The 23,358-nt window shown below is 34.8% G+C and overlaps 1 protein-coding gene across 1 annotated transcript; it reads right to left on the reverse strand.

The window, feature by feature from the left end:
* Window positions 1-202: 202 nt before the first annotated feature.
* LOC115442186 lies at window positions 203-19,983 on the reverse strand. Its single transcript, XM_030167189.2, has 6 exons — window positions 19,826-19,983; window positions 12,146-12,226; window positions 10,184-10,270; window positions 3,571-3,819; window positions 2,888-3,029; window positions 203-2,456 (listed from the first exon to the last, which is right to left on the reverse strand). Exons 2-6 carry the CDS (start codon window positions 12,224-12,226, stop codon window positions 2,206-2,208), a joined length of 810 nt encoding a protein of 269 aa, XP_030023049.2. The 5' UTR covers window positions 19,826-19,983; the 3' UTR covers window positions 203-2,205.
* Between the last annotated feature and the right edge of the window lie 3,375 nt (window positions 19,984-23,358).

Below are 23,358 nucleotides of genomic sequence, written 5' to 3' on the forward strand. Positions count from 1 at the left end.
ACGGCTGGTGTGTCAATTTTGTAAATAAAAATAAATAAATAAAACAAATATGACTGTGTATAATTAAATTTGTCACTACTCGATGTCTCACTTGGTCTAAGTAGACAAAATGTATTTTCTAATGTCCTAGATTCAACTCTCAGAACAACCAATTTTTTTTTGGGCAAGCCATCAATCACCTTTCCGTCAATAAAACAAAACATACAAAAGTATATCTTTAATTCGAGTACATTTTTCTAGCATATTACAATAGGAATAATCGTTTACACAACTTTAGCTAGATTAAAGCCGGCACCACACTTAGCACATTTGAGCCAATATTTGCGTTAATCGGCCAATCCAATGTTGAATTTTACATGTACATCAAATCGTTGTTGATTTGGCCAAAAGACGCAAATCCTCATACTTTGAATTTCAATGGGCATTATAAATATATTTTATCAGTTCCAGCGTCCCGAAGGGCTTTATTAAAAAAAGGTTTTATTAAATAACATTTGAAAAGTCAGTGAACTCCTATGAAACCGAGCATGAAGAACAACATGGTCGTACAAACCCCTTAAATAAAGATAAAAAAAGGCGTATATATTTTGCGGAACAAACTAAGTGCAGCGCCGTAAAAAAAATCAACACTTTCGTAACCACCTGATAGTTAAATGACAATAAGACGCTGTCATACGAATATAATGATTTAAATAAAGTACAGTTAATAAAGTACAGCCACAAAAGATGCTAAGTAAATCAGGAATAAGGTTTTGACCTTAAAACTTTTACTTATTAACTTCAGTCATGATATACTACTTTTAAATAAAATAAAATAAAGAAAACCGTTTGAAGTGCATTTTAGTGAAGAAAATTGATTTTCGATGAGGACATAAAAAAAATTAAGTGCTTTAATATATCACATTTGCAAATGAAGTAATTTCATTTTGTTTGACTTTATTCAATTTCATTTGATCTAAACGATTGTCAATGAGGGCATAATAGTTAAAAAGTTAATTTTAAAAGTTGACTTGAAATATTAAACTTGTACGGCTACTTTTGTGGCTGACTGTACGTATTAATTTTCCAAGTACTTGAAATATATTTAGGAAATAATTTAAGATATACATGCAGTCACAAAATGCGGCGACAGGGAAGGAAAAAACTTAAGAAAAATAATACGCTTCGTGAAAACAATACCTTATTCCGATTTCAGGAATATTAATTACCTACTTTGAAAAAAATAGATTTGGTTAAGTGGTTAGGTATGTTTAAAATTTGTTTTCCTTCCCTAAAAATCATCATCAGCCGCAGGATGTCCACTACTGAACATGGGCCTCCTTTAAAGATTTCCAAATCGAATTATTGGAAGCAACCCACGCCCATCGACTTCCCTGAATAAACATAGTGTCTACCGATGATCTGTCTAGTGCTCTCGACAGCAAGATGTAGGAAGCAATCTACCTTGCAGAGAACCGGCGTCATTGGCACAGTATAGTCCGGATTAAAGTGATCCGTGTAGGAGTCACGACCCATAATATTGAGGACATCGACGCAAGGAGTTTCTACCGAATTATTGCTAAATTAACCGTATTGTTAAAATAAATCATATTGGCACGAAAGTGTTAATCGAAATCACACATAATTACGCTGCCATATTCATATACTATAGCCAAATTATTACTAAAATACTTCATACGCATTCATCATATTATCGATATGAGATTAAGTACATTTTATAAATTCATTTATAATGCAATATTTAATACAAATTGATTTCGATATTCAAATCGATAAATATAAAAATTAAACATTTCTCAAAGAAGCCCAAATATACGAAAACGTACATAAAAAATAATTTGCATACGAAAGAACAAATCAAGTTTGCGCGTTCTTAATAATGCCATGATTAGGACATATTACGATATGATTTCCAAAACAATTATTTTTGGATTTAGGATTTATGGAATGATAAGCATAAGATATTTGACACAAAAAACGCGCCATTTTCTCTCTACCTACATACTAACATAATACGATAAAGGATTACGAAGTTTTAACAAGGATAACGCGATTCACAGCTAAAACCTTCTCCAAACAAACAATATCAAAATTCTCTGCTTGTTATACATCGTGTAAATCAAAGCGTTATAAAAAACCGTCAAAATTCCCAGATTTTTTAAATATAACACTGTAATTCTTACGCCCATTTACTTGTAAAGACAATCATTTACTTGTATTTTCGGAAGTTTCTTCATTTACTTTCAGAGGTTCTTGACTCGGTCTCTTTTCGTCAATCGTAGTGACTTCATCTTTCTTTTCTACATCAACGCCGTATCTTGGAGACGCGCCTTGGAGATTCGCAGAGATCAAGCATTCAATGTACGATGGTGGTTTTTCCACTGACACTCCGGCTTTTTCGAGGCGCAAAGCTTTTGTGTATTTATGGACCATCACCAGGCATGCTAATGCGATGACTGGAATAAAAAATAATGTTAATTTCGCTAGTATAACGGGCCTTTATTAATGCAGGATATTCTACATATATTTGAATACGAAATTTCATCCAAATCAGACTTCACATTCAGCTTCAGCATTCGCTAAAAAATCCAAACATTTTCACAAACAACAGTGAAGGAAAACATCGTGAGGAAACCTGCATACCTGAGGAATTCTCTATAGGAATTTTTGAGGGTGTGTGAAGTCTACCATTCCGCACCAGGCCAGCGTGGTGGACTAAAGCCTAATCTCTTTCAGTAGTAGAAGAGGCCCGTGCCTAACAGTGGGGCAGTATATAATACAGGGCTGATATTATTATTATTTTCACAAATCCACTTTTATGATTGAAGCAGAAACGATCCACCATTGCCACAATAGTTTAGACTACATAGTTAATGTATGTACTTACAAATATCAAGGATCTTCAGGAACCAATAAGTCTCTGCCTTCAACATGTCGAAGATGTGCGGTTGGTATCCGAAGTACATCACCTGCATCACGACCTTTACTATCGACAAGCTGAAGAACATACGCATCGGGTCTGGGTTTTTCTACAAAACAATCATCATCATCACTAAACATCCACGTCATTATAGTTAGGTAAGAAAGTAAAGGTACTTTTATATTTTTTTTAATAAGTGCTCGGCAAAGTGACCTTACAGCAACTGATGGTAAACAGAATGGGGGGGAGGGGGGGTTGGTGACATGATTATCCCTCGGCAGTCGACACAATTATGCCGGCCTGTTGGAGCAGGATATATGTACACAAGTTGATCCCGAAACGCGACACACTTACGAGGGCGTATGATGGGTTTTAACATCTTGTGCCATCTACCACCAGCAAAATGTTAATTTTATATAATAGCAATTCTTGTTCGCAATTAGACCGAATATGAATTGAATATAAATAAATATTCCTTGTTGTTAGTCACCAGTGAGTGATCAATATTGATATATAAAAAAAACAGTGATGACCTAACATCTCAATAATCGACATTTGTCAATATACATTATGAGGATAAACACGCCAAATTGAAGGACCATCGCGATTTCTACCTTATGCAAAGCGCTACAGGACCATTTGGAAATTACCTTATGCAAAGCGCCGACGTACGACACAACGATCCTCAACCAAATGAGATTGATGAGGAAGATGAGGATATCCACAAGGTAGACGTGCAACATCTCAGGGTAGCACTTAGGCTCAGCTGCCACTGACTTATATTCAACGAACATGTTGTACTGGCGTCGGAATATGCCCGGGAAGGGGTAGAAACCGTGCGTTCCCAGGTTCAATATCAGGAGTATAGGCTCCATAAACCACCATGGTATTGCGTTGAACTGAAAAAGAACAATCACATTTTAGCTTCTAATTGTTTATGACTTATGATTGTAGACATATTTAAGAGGTATTCATTGTTGACTCTAGATTTATCTTGTTCCCAAAGCTAACAAACGAATAATCATGATAGCCATATGTAAGTAAGCAGTGTTTAATAAGTAAAGATTTCTCATACGCATACCTCGTAACCCTACTTTTAAAACTGATACCATTTTTATTACGACTACCTTTTAAAGGTATAGCAAATAATGTTCCTCCTTGTATGAGTTTGTTTGTACGTTATGTAACAGAAGTTTTATCGTCTTAAAATTCTATATTATCTGATTATTGAATACATTTAGAAGAAATATACAAAGGTAAGAATTTCGCTCCTACTGTATCAACAATGAGTCATTGATCCGAAAAAAATAAATAATCCGTAATTGGTAAGTTAATAATCTACGTCAATACGTGTTATTTAACCGCTTGTGCGTCTACCGGATTTCCTTATATATTGGGAATTCCATTTAACTCGAGAATGACGTCTTTATCATTTTAAAATTTCAGGAATAAATGTAGAGACGAGACGGAGCAGAAACCTTAAGGAATTCAATTTTTTTTTATTGATTTGAATGACGAAACGAGCTTGCCGCTCGTCTGATGGTAAGCGATACGACCGCCCGTAAACACCATCCAACACCTCTAATTACAAAGTCGGTACTGTTTGGTAAACCACTGCGCTCGCCATCCTGAGACATGAGATGTTAAATTTTATTATGTTAAGTAGTTAGACTGGCTACCATGTTCTTCAAACCGGAATACAATAGTGACTAAGTATAACACTGCTGCTTGCTGTCGAATGTATTTTTGTATAATGAAATTTGAGTCGATATTGAAAACTATTTAAGAAACACGATGATTAACTACCAGGTATAACTTATTACACACTGTTTGTTTTTGTCATTCTAGCGCCCGAAACATCTGTCAAACTTGAAAGTTATGTCACAGCCCCAAAACTCCAAAATGTCCAGACTATTAACTCAAGAAATAATGAAAATTATACAAACACAAAGACATTCAACAGAATACTTATTATAGACCGATCATCAGGACCAAATTTGTGCTTCAAAAGTTCTTACCAATCGTAATAAGTCGATGTATTATTTGAAATGACCCTAAGACAAAAAGTCACAGTGTCCTTACATATTAAGACAAAAATAACATATTTACAGAAGCAATGATAGCATGTGCATTGAAACAGTTCAACAAAAGTTGTTACTAATCGCTAATAAGTCGTTGTCTTATTTAAAATATCTGTGTGACAAAATGTCACAGTGTCCTTACACATTAATACAAAAATAACACATTTACAGAAACAATTATAGCATGTGCATTAAATACATGCAAAACACGATATGAAAAGCAATATGTTTTCTTAAATTTTCTAATTTTCCACGCAATTTTTTGAATTTTTCTATTTCATATAAATCTTCTCCTGACAATAACAAACACAACAACAACAAAAAATAGTGAAATCGGTCCAGCCGTTCACGCGTGATGGGACCAAGGGAAATAGGGATAAATTTTTATATATATATATATGTCGGAGAAGCATTATTCCCGTCGACATCATCATTAGTGGTTGCGGATTTAGTGGGCGTTATCCGGGTAAAATGCGAGCACAAAACACAATGATCACAGATATTTTTATATTCGAATTCAAATTAAACAATATTTGTCACTTTACAATAATGAAGATAGAAAAGTGGACAATTAAGACCGAGCAGCGGGTTCAGGGCACCGATCTTACTTTATCCAACAAATATTCTCAACGATCCAACTCGATCAACTCGACCAGTCACTATCATGATTCCTCAAACGAATGTCCAAAGCACTCATGGCCTACCTGAATAGTAAAGATGGCGCCTCGACCCCGCTCGAGGCACGTGCCTTGCTCTGATTGGTCGTTTCGTAAATTATAATTTTTTAAATAAACTTCTATTACATTATGGCTAATGCGTAAGGTTTTAAGTAATAGAAAAATCTAACAAATCTAATAAAATTAGATTAACAATTATTGTGCGATATGCACGCAAACAACAATCAACCGGACACATAGCTTCCTCCGACACGGCCGTCCTGACATATTACACGCCCTCGTGTAATGTTGAAGGCCGCGCATCATAGTTTCCTGCAGAAAAGAGAGTAATATAATAGTATAGTTCGGCCACTCCTGACCAAGGAAATCGTGTACATTTTGTCCTCTGCGCGACAACTTTCTTTAAGGTATTTTCACAAAATAGATGCCCTATAATAGTAATTAAGCTTTCCGTATCGAATCTGAATCTCAATAGACTCCACATTACATACTGAATTAAGTCCGCAGTATCGAAACAGTCACCTCGTCGTCTATCGCGTTTCACATTTTTTTTTATTATTAACAATGGCCACCTCGCCTCTTAAACTACTTTTCTAGGGCCACCTCGCCTCTTATACACTTATCAAGGGCCACCTCGCCTCTTATACACTTATCAGGGCCACCTCGCCTCTCATTCTACTGATTCTACTTTTTAAAGGCCTAACAAATTGGCATTTCAAAGCTTAACGAAACTATAACCACCACCACACCTGCCAGGCTACCTTATGAAGAAAATTTATCTCTTGTGAAATCCTTCAGTAACAAGTACTTGGTAAAATCTTTATAGATGGCTCACCTCTTACGATAAAAATAGATGTCGAACAGTAGCCCTAACGGTTTCTTATCCAGAGTTTCGCGTATACCATCCGGAGTACCTCAAGGATCATTACTTGCCCCATTGCTTTTCATCATATTTGTTAACGATATTAATGAAAACTTAAACTCTAAAATACTTTTATATGCAGACGATATGAAAATATTTAGTTATATTGCTACTGGAGCTGATAATCACTACAAAAGGACCTTACTCGTTTTACAAATAACGGTAGATTAAACAAGTTAGATTTAAAGATTTAAACGTCTCTAAATGCTATATCTGTACCTTTAACACGAAAGCCAAACCCCATTGAATTTACATACTCAATTGATGAAACTCCTTAACCAGTGTCAACTCTATTAAAGACTTAGGAGTAACGTTCGACTCGAAAATTTAGTTTGATATCCACATTAACAACATCATCAAGGCTGCATCCAAACCTTAAGGTTTCCTAATGAGAATATCGTCTGACTTCAACAATATAAAAACAATTAAAGTTTTATACTGTACTCTCGTGCATAGCAATCTCGAATATTATTCACAAGTATGGACTCCAAATTACAATAGTCATATCGACAGAATTGAAAGAATTCCGAGAAAGTTTGTGAGATATTTACAATATCGCTCCCATAAGTATCTTCCAAACTAAATTAGCCACTACAAAAAAAAATCACATTCATCCCTTAGAGGAACGAAGGCGCATAGCTGAATTAGCGTATCTCTTTTACATTCCGAATAGTTCTGTGGACTGTCCTGATCTACGGACAAAAATAGGTCTACATATCCATACTAGCCATATAAGAAAACCAAGCCTTATTACATGTACGCACTGCGAAGTAAGTTTATCATCACAGCTCCTATATAACCAGAGTCAGTAGAATATTTAATTCATTGAAAGTGTCTCGAAACTAAGAAAAGTCTTGGCTGATGCTTTCTTTTTATAATACGTGTCACTTCTCTACATTTTAATTTTTATTTATGTAATGTGATCTCTGTAATCTTCTGAGCTGCCTGTTATTACTTCTAACATAAACTCACACATATCTGTGAAAACTTTAAATTGGTCTTCAGTTATATAATTGTTCAAACTATATCTGTTTTAGCTGATAGTTTTCTGTAAAAATAGAAATAAAATAATAAACTGTCTTCTAGAATGAAAACATATTCCTTTCATCATTTTGCCACTGAACTTACTTGTGGCGCCGATGTGGACTGTAAGCTAAGGAATATCAGCTTTCAGTATGGACCGTTACACTATCGGTTGTTTTCCACTTCGTAACTTAGCTACTCTATATGTTATGCAATTTTATGATGTATTTTGAAATACTGGGAAGCCAGTAATATTGATAACATGCCATCTCTTAAGTTTTATCCCAACCCAAGGGAAAAATTTACTCATGAATACCACTAATAATTGACCAATGAAAAACTGTACATTTTTCGCAGGTATCACTAAATTATCCATGTAGACAATTGTGGAAGATTGCGCTAAGTCACCTAGAGCCATTGATGTAGATTCTATAGACACGAACGTCCATATAAACTATTTGTTCAAAATCATAACCAAAATGACAACCAAAACGTTACTGTTAAAACCATTCATTCACTCGAACAACAAATAATTTCACTTATTTGATCAACATTTTTTTTATTCACATTCAGGCTTACACCCAGACTCGAGCTCCCATATAATGAGCGTCACTCCACACACAACCACACGCTGTCAATGTTGAAATTCATACTAAAGTCAGGTGTACGGATCGCAGTACAGTTGAGTCGAACACAATGAGTGTACGGAACACCAGATCCAGCACGTAGTACACACATTCGATGTGTGCCATCGCGCTGCTTCACTAAGATTATTGGGTTAGAGAAGAGCGAGTTGTTTGGTGTAATAAATCCGGCAGATATCACTTACTCTTCAGGACTCAATGACATGGTTGCCGTTGCACGATTTTTCTAGGATCTACTAAAGTCATTTGTAACTCACCTCTTTTTATTCTACTAGTAGGCGTGCCTTCAACAAATCAGTTCTTGAAGCTGCTAAGAAGTTCTATTAGTTGTGTTTAAAATCATCAGGTATATCGGTATCCAAGCCAAGAAAATCAGCCACTACGTTTACTTACGTTGCAAATATTAACTAGAGAGGGCCTCGCAATTATATTAAGTTTATTGCTCGATATGTGTATACTGATAAACCTAAGGCTAACAAATTGCGTCCAACCAAAATATCACATAATACATCGCATTTCCTTATACCAATCAAAGTAACAATTGCACGCTACAATGTACCAACAAGCTTAAGAGAGACACTCTTTCTTAATTAGGGAACAGTCAGCACCGGAATCAAAACAAAATAGACGGCCCACAATATTGTTGTATTTTAATAAATAAAAGGCCTTCCTGTATTTTTAGACGACGTACAAATTATACTCCAACTGTGAATGAAAAAAAACGTTTCATTCCATACGTTAGTAATAAGCATACACTATTCAAGTAATTTTTAACCATTAAATAAATTACATTCGACTGTCATGGCTGGTCATGGCGACCAGAGACCAATAAACTAGATGGCCACGGCGGTCGACGCTCGGGCCATATCAATGTGACTATAGTAAATAGTACGCTGCTCCTTTGTGCAATTTTGCTAGTCCATGACACGTCTATTTGTAAAACGTCATTGGTCGCTGCACATGTTTTTTTTAACGTATCGAAACGAGAAATAACAATTTTCTTAAATTTATTCACTACATATTAGGAAAAGCTATCTGAGAAAACCATGTTGCGGGCAAGCCTCTCATTTCCTTACTAAGTATGAGAATTAATTTACTTCCCTCTATATCACAATCCGATAAGCAGATTGCCTGCCGTTGACAGCCAGGCCTGGGCATCAGTGTCTGTATGTGCCAGTTGGAATTTAGGTAGCGTGATGCCCTTATCCGAGATATTCGGTGAGTTGGTTAGCGCCTCCACGAGAAGCTTCATATTGGTTTCGATGTGCTTCGAATAACGTGCACCATCCGTCATTTGCCGCCACCCATCTACTCACGTTTTGTGCCTGCACCGATCCCACTTCTGATGTCGGAGAAGCATTATTCCCGTCGACATCATCATTAGTGGTTGCGGATTTAGTGGGCGTTATCCGGGTAAAATGCGAGCACAAAACACAATGATCACAGATATTTTTATATTCGAATTCAAATTAAACAATATTTGTCACTTTACAATAATGAAGATAGAAAAGTGGACAATTAAGACCGAGCAGCGGGTTCAGGGCACCGATCTTACTTTATCCAACAAATATTCTCAACGATCCAACTCGATCAACTCGACCAGTCACTATCATGATTCCTCAAACGAATGTCCAAAGCACTCATGGCCTACCTGAATAGTAAAGATGGCGCCTCGACCCCGCTCGAGGCACGTGCCTTGCTCTGATTGGTCGTTTCGTAAATTATAATTTTTTAAATAAACTTCTATTACATTATGGCTAATGCGTAAGGTTTTAAGTAATAGAAAAATCTAACAAATCTAATAAAATTAGATTAACAATTATTGTGCGATATGCACGCAAACAACAATCAACCGGACACATAGCTTCCTCCGACATATATATATATATATATATATATATATAGATTATACTCACTCTTTCATAATTGACGTCGCACTGGAAGCCGTCAGTGACAATCGCGACCGTCAACAAATGAAAGGCGATATCCAAAACACTCGCCACCTGCAACACAATGCGATTGTGAGGAACAATGGTACATTATAGTTTTATAAAACAATACCATTAAATGCACTTGAACCTCCTTGAGACGTGAGAATAAATTGTCGTTACCCATACTTAGATAATTGGATCTGTTAGCAGTATAGGATGACCAATGTTGGACCCAAGTATTGGATAACAAACTCAATAATAAATAGCAAGCTAATGACAGAATAATTGAACGATATGAAATGATTGTAGTTAAAGAATATGATGGAATCTATTCTAATATATAAAGCTGAAGAATTTGTTTAAACGCGCTACTCTCAAAAACTATTAAACTATTTTGAAATTATTTTCACTAATAGAAAGCTACATTACTTCTATTATAGACTACTTTTAATTCTGGAAAAACTTTATCACACAGGAAAAGTGGCAGGTGAATATAATATGTAGTGTCCTGAGATCACTCTTTGTATATCCGATTCATTATGCCGGCAAAACTGGGAAGATATTCTTTCGTCACTGGATTCCTTCTCTATCTGATTTCTTCCGAACTGAATTTCGGTTATGGCGGCCCATCAACGGAGATCAGTCAAGTACGCAGGAGATATAGTGCACAAGAGTGTTCGCAATACACTCATAGTCCGGTGAGACGGCAATCCGACATGACCGGGAGATCAGACCCAGGACCAATGACTTTACAAGATTATTTTTTTTATTGCTCTGAATGACTAGACGAATGACTGATTCGCCTGATGGTAAGCGATACGACCGCCCATAAACAGTAAAAACACCAACAAAATCTTCTTTGCTTCTCCATCTATCCTTTTACAATCAGGTGAAACGAAGACTACTTCGCCATAAAAAGTGGTTATTAACACGCCATTGTAATAAAGAAATTTTTATGTTCGCTATCAAGATCGAGTCGTGACCGCTGCAAACAGTTAACCGTAACAGGAAAACAGCGCTATGTGAGGCGATACAGTGATTTCTTACTATGGGTTTTTTCGCTTTTCCTTTGACGGCTGGCTGGTTTCAGAAATGTTGTTTATAGAAAAAACTGCAACTCGCTAAATATTAAATAATGGACGTTAGTAGTTTAGTCGCTGCGCACACGTAGTTATTAGACGAGAAACAATGTATTTTTAATTAGATGTCATTTTTCGGATTTTTTCGCAGTTTTTTTATACTACGATTATCTGTCGATGTGTCGAAGACTGCAGCCTTTATAGTCAGGACGCGTTAAATCCATGCGTTAAATTTCCTGTATCATAGAATGAATAAAAGCTAAACCCCAACTTGATATGAAATCAATTTGCGGTGAGAATTTTATTAAGAAAATCATATCTCTTTCGAAATATATCGAAGTTTTGAACACTTTTTAATACTGTTTTAATTCCAAAAATAAAACACACATCGCGTTCCAAATTTAAATCAACATCATATTTAAATTTAGATATTCAGCATTAAAACATTTAACATATGCCGGATATCCGGAAGATTACATCGTTAAGAATAATTTTCCTCGTAAAACAGGTTATTACAAAGTCTTACGCAAGTGAACGAAACATGTTAAATTTGCTGATAGGTGTCGTGAAATTGAATTCTTACGAAGCGCATTTTAATTGCAACAATAATGATTTATTGCACGTGCCTGAAATATTGAATTGCTTTCTAAAAATAGACTCTAGATTTACCCTCTTATTCATAGACTTTATTTATCTAAGGACGGAGCATTGCTGTGAGAAAAAAGTCTGTTTCAACGTTAAAAGATTTTTTCAATTCGAACCGGTAGTTCCTTAGATTAGTTCAAACAAATAAACAAACACTTCAGCTTTATATAATAATGTAGATAGATTGGTAAAAGGCAAAAGAAAGGCTATAAGGAAAACTTACCAAATTTAAATATCCGATGACAAAACATACTGAACGGAGTTTGATCCCACAAAATACTGTTTCCTTGTGCGGTATCATCATCTGCAGACAATAGTTAATTAGAATTTAATGGCTGTCATATATATTCAATCTTTACTTGTGTCTCGTACAGGAAAATATACTAAAATAATACAATATATATGTATCGTTTTTTTGTCCTATAAACATATGTTAATAGGGCAGTAGACGACTTATTTTAAATACATTTATCAAAAATGTATTTAATTTCAAATCTATCGGAAAAAGAATTTTCAAAATCCACGCAATAATAAAAAGCGGCGATAACCTAGTTGGTTGTCCAACGGACTGCCTAGACTAATTTCCGCAGGTTCAAAACCCAAGGGCACACACCTCTGACTTTTCATAAATTATGTGTGTATTCTTGTTGAATTATCGCTTGTTTTAACGGTGAAGGAAAACATCGTGAGGAAACCTGCACATCTGAGAAGTTCTCTATAGGAATTTCGATGGTGTGTGAAATCTACCAATCCGCACTAGGCCAGCGTGGTGGACTAAGGCCTAATCCCTCTCAGTAGTAGAGGAGGCCCGTGCCCAACAGTGAATATAATACAGTTCTGATATTATTATACGCAATAATAAATAAGTTATAAAGCTTTGAAATTTGGTAAAACACAGGAAAGGGAAGCTGTCAAGTTACAGTAATAGTGATATGTGACGTCACCCAGTACCATCGGCCATAACGCTGCGTGAGTAAGAAAAGGACAGCGCGATAACCCCACCACGATCCCACTTTTTCTCACAACAATATTTCAAATATAGCTTTATTTTTCAACTAATTTTGATACTGATTTCACAAAAGGATTTCTTTTTCATATTTCTGTTACAAATAATAAATTACATCAAACATTGGAAACTACCCCATTATGTGCTGTCAAATATCCTAGTATCGCATCCCAGGTCACTTTCCTGAGGATTAGGGGCGTTTGAACAATTCTACCACGGCATCCCTTGCCTGTCGTAAAAGGCGACTAATAGGACCTTAAATTTAGGGGTCCTGGACGGCAGGGGGGTTTCATAATTATATGTAAATAGTGAAAACTTATATTCTGTTAGAATAACTTATTATTAATACCACCAAATAAATATAACACAACAAAATAATTTTAAGCATTACAAACTTGTAGTTGTTTCTTCTTACGTAAAACAATTTTATATGTGAATTACAAATTACAATATAATTTAGAATGTAACAAGTAACAACCACCAAACTGGTCAGTGTATTCAAATTGGCTGAATATAAACTAATATATGGCTTTTTATTTTTAGAACAACTTTTTTATGATCTAAAATGGGTTTACCTATGAAATAGTACTTAATTTATAATTCATTAGGTGCTGTGATGTTATTCTTTTGACTTAATGTGTTTTCAACGACTCTTATGGCTTTGAAATAAGGCGGTTAAACTAATAGACGGTGTTTTATGTTTAATGTAACTTAATATTTGAATTAATAGGGCTGTCAATCACTGAAAAACAAAATTGTTTTTTTGAAATGTAGTTGCAAATTGAATTTAAAATAAAATTGCTAATTTCTATACATATATTATATATTTAATACCTCAGCAATGAATTTCAATTCGTCAAGTCGAGGAACGAAGTTGTACGTGTCGAAATAAGTGTTTGTCTTTTTTTGTTTTTAATATGTTACCCATTGGCGATCTAATGAAATAAATAAATAAAAAAAAGAGTAAACAAAATTTTAATATTATTAGTTATATACGTGATCAGTCATTTGTCATTTTTATTGTGTATCCGTATTCTGTCGCCATAAGGGAAAAGGATTTTTTTTTAATTCGTGCACGGCATACTTCCCCACTGCACCTGATGGTAAGTGGAGTGGGGTCCAATAGAATGACGACGAGAGATGATTAGCCATCGGCAGTCGATATAATTATGCCGGCCTGTTGGAACTGGATTTATACAGGCTGATACCGGAACGCGACACACTTACGTGGGCCACTATGACGGGTTTTAATACCTTGTGTACGGTGGTCGCTATCCGGGCGGATTTAAAATATATCCTTCTACCAGCAAAAACAAAACAAAAACAAACAAAACGTTCCTACACAATTTTTTATACGAACCAAAAAACATTTTAGATTCGTTGTTTTTATTGATTACGAATATGCATTTAATTCAATATTGAAAAAAAAAGTTTTTTTTCTAATAACTGCATTAGAAGTGATGTGATTTTTTTATTCCTTAATCCAGAATTATTTGTAACAAAGCCGAGTTTTATAGGCCTGTTACTCGTAAATTACTTATTCCCGGAAAAGGTTTACTAGAAATTCTTTACTTACTGTAAGTTTACCGCAACGTTCACTATAGACAAATTCGCAGAATTTGTATTCACTTTCAATAACAAAATTTATGAGGAAAACCTCACACGAACCAGTTTTTCGATTATAACTAGCCAACACGTAAGCACGTAGATCTGGAATCGATTAATCGATACATCGTTTAATTTTACGTGCGAGAATAGAGTAAAATTACATAATCGTTAGACGGCGTCGGGAATACCGCCTAGCACTGGTAAATATGTAAGTGACGAAAAAAGCCAATAGGGTTTTTGACTATGTCTGGTTTTGTGCATTTTTTAATATGTAACAGTAATAAGTATAAAAAAGAAATCTTTCTGTGAAAACAGCATTAAAATTCGATAAGAAATGAGACAGTAAATCAAATTTCAAATATTGTTACGTGCAGGAGTGGGCGTGGTGTTGGGATGTCGCTCCGTCTCTTTCTTTCGCATGTATCGTAATGCCCGCTGACGTCATATGCAAATATTTCGTCTCTTTCCTGGTTTTTGACACTCACTCCTGCTACCAAATTTCAATAACATAACTTGTGGATTTTTCATCGGATTTCAATTATTTCTTTTGTTTTAGAATTTATACGACGTATATATTTAAAAAAGTTGTAAAAAATAAGTCAAATACGCTATTATTGAAATTTATACATAAAATGCAAAGTAATCATCGACACTTTCAGTTTTTAAACTAAGTCCAGTTACATGGTATTGTACTATACCCGAAGATAAACTACATACTGAGTATATGAAGCTTTTTTACACACACGCCTTTATCCGCGAAGGGGTAGGTAGAGGCCAACTAGTGCATCTATTTCACCATGTTTATACCGTCCTATGACGTGTTAGACGAGCCTGTCGCTACATTGGATTCAAAATTCAGACTCCGGTCAGATGCTGAGTAGAAAATCCCTATATAAGCCCTTCCCGGAGATCGAACTAAAAACCTCAGCACTGCTTGTACCACAACCACGCCACCGAAGCAGTCGCTGGTCAGAGATTAAGTATGAAAGTCATCCAACTAGTTCAAGGTTACATTTAAAAAGTAGAGTATCGGTTACATGTAAAACGTTTTAAAAATAGAGTATCGATACTAAAATCGATTGCATATTATTTTCACAATAACGACATCCCTAATTGCGAATAACAGACCGTGTATAATAAGACACCTGTTCAAATTATTTGTACGTACTATGGCATTGAGTGAGCAAGTAATAAATAAAATAAAATTAAAATGCGCATAATTAACTTTTTGTGTATACAACTGTGTGATAAGATGGGTTAGTCGGTTGGTGACACGATTCAGGTCTCAGGGTGACGCGCAGTGGAGTACCACGCAGTGCTTCGTAATTCAACTCTGTATGGTTTGCTACTGTTTATGCGGCGTTAGCCTAGTTGGTTGTGGACTGCCGAGACGAATGTGCGCAGGTTCAAATCCCAACAGCACACACCTCTGACTTTTTTAAAATATATGTGTGTATTCTTTTTGAATTATCGCTCGCTTTAACGGTGAAGGAAAATATCGTGAGGAAACCTGCACACAAGAGAAGTTCTTTATAGGAATTTCGAAGGTGTGTGAAGTCTACCAATCCGCATTAGGCCAGTAGTAGAGGAGGCCCGTGCCCAACAGTGGGGAAGTATTTAATACAGGGCTGATATTACATGACCAGTTGTATCGCTTACTATGACCGCCCGGATAGCGACCACCCTACACTAGGTGTTAAAACCCACCATAACGGCCCAACTGTGTCGCGTCCCGGGTTCGGCCTGTGCATATCCGAGGTCAACAAGCCGGCATATTTGTAGCGACTGCCGTGGGGTAATCATCTCTCGTCAGTCGTCATTCCATTAAACCATACTCCACTTACCATGTACAATATGGTCACATTGTCATGCACGTTTAAAAGAAACGACTTGCTATTCAAATATAAAGAAATGAATATGTACACTAACTATGTATTTAGAATTAAAAATTAAAATAATATGCACCCATCTTGTCGAGTCATACAAAACCTCTGTTAAAGTAATTACCGTTCGATACTATTAGACTTTCCCGCCCTCACACCCACCACCACAACTCCTGTAAGCCAGGATCAGCAGTGGCACGCATTTTATGACACCGAGACATTATCACATATACGGAATTAATCAAATAGAAAGATAAGGAAGATATACCGGTCGATACACTGAAAATTCTTTAAACCGGAAAACAATGCACTTGTTTAACGGCAAAAATAGTGTCCTACAATGGGATTTCCAATTGAATGAAATCCGGGATAAAGTTATGTTTATTTTAAATATAATGTTATTTCCTGAATAGGTTATGATACGGTTTCGTTGAAAGATATGACTAATGTTACAACGGATATAGTATTCATTGTTATTTGTGTTTTTTTATTCGATTCACAAAACTAGTGCACAATTTTATAAGTTACATAATAAAAATATCCATCCTAAAACCACTTTCACAATAATTGTCATCTACTTGATGTGAATACAGCTAGCGTATATAAAGTAGATTGCAATATTATATACAGTACTGATTGAAGATCACAGTGATACTTAGAATTACAATTAAATTAAGTATAAGAGTAAGAAGATGATTATTTTATTTTAACAGTTGCTTTAATATATTTCTAAAGGAAGCTACCGAACCATTAAAAATATCGAGATCATTGCGTAAAGAATTAGCTAAATAAAAAAATCTGCATATTGGTGAGTTAGAACCTAGATTTGTAGTGTTCCTAAACCAAGTGTATCCTCGAAGAGTAGGCAGAGGTGTAACTAGGGCAAACATTTTCCGCCCGTATTGTGTCTGGCATTAAATCCGTCTTATATATACCGTCTTAAATATTAGGAAATCCCAAAATAGATTTTGGAGTTCGTTCAACTATCTTAGAAATATTATAGCGTCAAATATTTCATAATAACTAACTAACGTGACATTAGTAACAATTTTGAAAACATAAGTTATTTATTTTTATTGTTTCAATAAAACTCTTGTGAAGCCTTTTTCCCAAACAAGCGAAATATGAAGTTTATTTTTCAATCAATGCAAACTATAATCATAATTTTTATAACATATATTTACTGTTAACACTTACATTAATTCATAAAGATTTACCATTATTTATTACATAAGTGTATACCAGCAATAATTCTATTAAAATGAATCCATTATCTTTACATATATTAAACGAAGAAAAGGTCAGTCACCTCTGACTTTTCTAGAGTTATGTGGGTATTCATTGTGAATTATCGTTTGAATAAAAATATCGAGGGGAAACCTGCATACTTGAGAAGTTCTCTATACGGATTTTGAGGATATGTGAAGTCTATAATCCGCATTAGGACAGCGTAGAGGACTATGGCCTAATTCCTTTTAGTAGAAGAGGAGACCCGTGCCCAGCAGCGGGACAGTATATAATACAGGCCTGATATTATTATATAAACGACGAAGAACTGATCAAAACTCAAAAGTAAGTATTGGTGTTTACAAAATTTTGTGAAAACTGCTTTCCGAACTGGTGGTAGAGTTAATATTGACGGAATCTAAATAATGTATAACATTTCACAGATTCAAATAAATCGTTTCATTTCATTTCACAAAACTAAATGACAAATAGTCTGATGGTAAGTGACTGAGAATTGCAATAAGCATTTAAAATTACAAACTAATGCTGACATCATATTCTGGAAGAGTTAATGACCGTGACGTTGATCTTGTAGTGACTAATCATTACACTGACTGCTATGTTCTACCGAAACAAAATTGTTTGCTGTCTTGACTTTAAAAATGAACAGGACTTAACAGATGGACTTTGATATAAGCCATAGCACCCAGACATTATATGAGAACGGGAAAGTGACCAACTGTCTCTGATGATAAGCGGACTAGGATCTAGATAGTGTCAACTCATAGATAACTACCGAATACAATTATGCCGTCCTGTTTGAAGCCGTATAAGGATTGAAGATACGTCACGCGACGAGCCAATGCGACGGGTTTTACACCATGTATGCGGTGGTCGCCATTCGGGCGAATACAAATATCATATTATCAGCTGTCTTAAAGCGATAACGAATTTTCTGATTAGCAACAATTTCATGGCCTTGAACATTAAGGTCTGCAGTTCAAATACACCGTTTAGTTGAGAGTTCTTTGCAAAGTTGAAACTGGGCCCTTATTCTGTATGATAGTGTAACCGCGTAACGCAGCCGTGTCATGTTATCTTCGAGAAATGTGCGTGGAATGGTATTCCGTAAGCCCAATTTCTATAGTCCTAAACATGATGCGTTGTGTTACGTGCTTGTTACGCACGGTTAAAATAACGTGCGGGATGGAGAATAAGGCCCCTGGATTGTCATTAATACACACTCAATAGAGCTGAGGAATGTATTTAACTAGCATTTCTTGCTAAATATCTAATTTAGGATATGAATGAACATATTTAAGAAATCGCATTTTTCAAATTCATTACATACAGTCAAATACATTAAACAGTATAGTTATTATAGACCGGACATCAGTGCTAAATTTATGCTCCAAAAGTTATTACTAATTGTAATAAGTCGTTGTCTTATTTGAAATGTCCGTATGACAAGATGTCACAACGTCCAAAGATATTAATACAAAAATAACATATTAACAGAAAATATTATACCTATACCTATTAATGGGCGCAATAAAAACGTGGAAATCACGTTATGGAAAAATATAAGGTATTTCACATTTTCATGGGTTGAGTAGTCATCGCATGCACAGAATGTTTGTATGACAATCTTGCCAATGCCCGCTCTATATAATCTTAAAACTATATTCAGTATTAAAATCATTGCCGTTTAATGATAAAAAATGACCTTGAAAATAAATGAAAATATACTCGCGTTAAAAACCCAAAGGTCTTGTTATGACCTTTTTTGTTGAGTTTTTATATTTTAAAACATAAATAACACATTGATACTCAATGACGTTTTACAAATGTAATAAATACACCTTAGTTGATACTACTATAAATAAAAATAAACAACGTAAAGTTAGGTCTTTTTGATATTAAATTTACATATTTAAATGGGCTGGAATATTAATTTGGTATTGTCCAGACAAATACACAATATTAATTTGCCTTTAAACAAACATTTCATTCATAAACATCTATTTTTACTCATTACCTTTCTTACTCCTATAAATTTTAGAACTGTTTATATTTTTTCAGAAACGCAAAAACATATCTTTATACAACACACACACACATACAAATTCGATGAGGAAAACTTGTAAAAAAATATAAATGCAAACACTAGGACACTTACCGACACTTTTAATGCACTAATATTTCACTAAATATTGTTATTATTTGAATTTTAACACGTGAAACACGATACAACACCACCGTGGAACTTGACACAACAATCACTGCGGAGTTATGCGCCCGCGCAGCTGCAAAAGATGTGTGTGTGCTGTAAACTGAGTCGCCGTTTGTGTGTGTTTGTCGCTGGTGCGAAAGTAAAACCAGTTATTTTATGAATTGTCTGATGTTATGTAATTAGTTAGAAATGTTTTATCGGAGGAACGTAATTATAATTTAGTGTCGTTTTGAAATACAATGTTCTTATCTTTTTCAATGAATAATGATTATAATTAATAAGTTGAATCGTCGCGTATCGTGTAGTCCGAACAGCGTAAGTTACTAGAACTGATAAATCATTATGAATGTGTTGCAAAAGTTATGCCGGGCGAAATAGAGAATAGTCTAATTAAAAAAAAAAATAATAAAATAAAAACCCGAAAATTACTTACAACCATTCTCAATAAAGATTCAAATATCAATCTTCAATCCGATTCAATGGACCAATCAAAATAATTCGTTTGTTAGCGTAACAAAAAAACTTTGTTCTGGTTGGTCCATTTTTAATTTAGATCAAAAAAGGGGTTGGGATCATTTATTGGAATGGCGGTTGGATGCATTAAATAAGGCATGAAGATAAGAACCAAGGCACAAAAACTAGTGTCAATATGTAAAGATTTGGATTTAAAATTTTAACGTTGCATCAACTAATTTCTTACATAACAATATAATATGAAGAACTCGTACGTAAAATCTCATGCTTCTAAGGGCATCAATTTAGACTGAGTGTTCAATTTAGTTGGTGGTAGGATATATTTTATATCCGCCCAGATAGCGGCCACCGTACACAAGGTGTTAAAACCCGCCATAGTGGCTCACGTAAGTGTTGCTTTCCGAGGATAACCTTTGTATATTCGGTACCAACAGGCCGGCATAATTATGTCGATTGCCGAGGGGTAATCATCTCTCGTCAGTCGACATCCTATTGGACCACACTCCACTTACCATCAGGTGCAGTGACGTCACTGTTCTGTGTATGTATAAAAAAATGCAAATTTAATTTAATAAAAGATAATAGTTGTTTTCAGTCCAGACGTTTTGTTTCATCACCGATTTTGTTATTACAACAACATAGACTTCTTGGAAAGTCCGGTGTTAATACATTGACCACAGCTATAAGGAAATCGATGTATGCAGAAATTTTTACATGACATTGTTCGAAACCTATAACGACGAAGAAATATTTATCAACTAGACAAATAATGTATTGTTTTTTATACATATATTTATTTTTTTAAGAATAGCGTCATCTATATACCGCGAGGGGAAACTTAGATGTAAACAAAGAGTTTAAATTGGAAAGCCCGTGAGTCGTTCTTTGAGGAAAATATTGCCAATATTATAAGGTGTTTACAACATAACTAAGACAGCGTTGTTAATTTATTTTTTTTTGGTATAATCTGGTTAGGGTAAATGTTATGTTTCAAAGGTCATGGTACCGATTAAAAATGATATATAATATCTATTTATTGTTAAATATTATAGTGTTCTTTTTTACAAAACTTTTATTAGAATTTTGACAATAGAACGAAGTTTAGTCACTTTATACTTCAATTTATTCTAGCCTCCCAATTTTGGACAGTGCCGTATCTATGTGCAAAAAAATTCGGAATTCGATATTTTAAATTACAATATTATTTTTAAAAAATACAGAATATACAATTACTTATAGTTATATTTAAACTAAAGTGCCATTGAGGCAATTTAACACAAGGGTTTTTATAGGTTGGTCGTTTACATTTTAAAAGCAAATGCATTATCTGCAGGAAGAAATGTAAACTATTCTATCTCACAGAGAACCAACTAAATTTGTAATATATCATTGGATAGGATTTCAGAAACCGTACGTCCTTGATGCTTCTTAATCTCCATATTTTTTTTACACCTGTTTAATTTAAACTTCGGTCTGATAATGAGTAAAAAAACTCAATATCATTGCCCGACCTGGAGACCGAACCCAAGACTTCAGCACAGCCGTACCGTCATAATACTACGTCATCGAGGTAGTTGAGTGCAAAATAACTGCATGTGCACGAAATACTCATATTTGTATTCCATAACTATAGGTATATATAAAATACAAAATTCTGAGGTAAATAGCATAAAATAACAATTAGAATTAAGAACCCCTTCCTTTATTGAATTCGGATGAACAATCCACAAAATATTCATATTCATTTAATTTGTATCTCTCGAGCATCAGCGTGTTTCCTGATGCTTTCTTTAGCATCCCATTCTGACCACGCGCTGGTTCTACAATGAACTGACGCCCATCCATTGCAATCAATTGCAAGTTAATATATATACCTAATTAATTTAACTACTGGATATAATAAAACTTAACATCTCCTGTCTCAAGATGGCGAGCACAGTGGAATACCAAAAAATACTTTGTAATTCAAGGGGTTGGATTATGTTTCTACTGTTTATGGGCGTATAGCTTACCATCTGGCGAACGGCAAATTCACCTCGACATTCAAAGCAATAAAAAAGCTTCCTTAATAGTTACTCTAAGACTATCTAAACTCCCGTTCATGCTTCATAGGCAATCATTTCGAATTTCAATAATAATGAACTAACTGGCGGCTCACTCGGAATCAGCGCTTGCGCATAACCTCGCCGGGTCAAGGTGTTTTAAGGAAACACAGTTACCTCTTGTGGTTAAGCCATGACTAAGCTTTGACGACATTCCTGGATTGTTATCACTATTTCACCAGCGTTTAAATAACCAGCATTGTGACCAATGACGTATGTCACTGTGGGCTTGTGCCTTTACTGAAATTAATCTATAATGAGCAAGGTGACGTGGTCTGTGTGAAAAAAAAAAAGAAAGACAAAAGGGCGCGAAACACAATTGTCTGGCCAGCGGACCACTGCGTTGGCGATACACTTTTGTTTGCATTTTGTTTAGTATCGGACGGACGTTCACAATCGTTGTATTTCGCTATCTATATTTTTATGTTCCTACTGTTTTGCTTATTTGTAAACTAATTTGATTAAAATTGTTGTCTTTTAGTAAATAAGTTAAGTTTTTGTTATAAGTTCTAAATACTATTTTAGTTTTGAGTTCATTGTCAAACAATTAAATGTTGAAAACGCTAAAACTATACATAAAAATGAATCTCCGAAATGTTTGTACGCGCATGACTTTCAGGCGACTGTACCAAATTCGATAAATCTTTCTTTGAAATGTTCGTTATTCTCAGGAGAAGGTTTGTATGAGAAAAATATTAAAAAAAAATTAACAAATATTTAAAAATCTCAGTAAAGTGAGTGTGCCAATGAGAGAGAAGAGTGAGAGATACTTATAATACTATTACTAATACAATCAAAGCTAATATCAGACCGAAGTCTGGAATTCATATGTCGGCCACTTAAGCTGAACAAATTCAAAATGTCAAATTATCTTTAAATTCTTGTACCCATATTAACACGGCG

This window comes from Manduca sexta, chromosome 6, assembly GCF_014839805.1.
Source record: "Manduca sexta isolate Smith_Timp_Sample1 chromosome 6, JHU_Msex_v1.0, whole genome shotgun sequence".
NCBI lineage: Eukaryota > Metazoa > Arthropoda > Insecta > Lepidoptera > Sphingidae > Manduca > Manduca sexta.

Bases quoted from the DNA above. Each gene is read 5' to 3' on its own strand.
- LOC115442186 (XM_030167189.2), bottom strand. From the start codon at position 12,226: ATGATGATACCGCACAAGGAAACAGTATTTTGTGGGATCAAACTCCGT. The intron at 10,271-12,145 runs GTAAGTTTTCCT...ATTGTGTTGCAG, and splicing joins TCATCGGATATTTAAATTTG to GTGGCGAGTGTTTTGGATAT. The intron at 2,457-2,887 runs GTAAGTACATAC...TTTTTATTCCAG, and splicing joins CCTGAAGATCCTTGATATTT to TCATCGCATTAGCATGCCTG.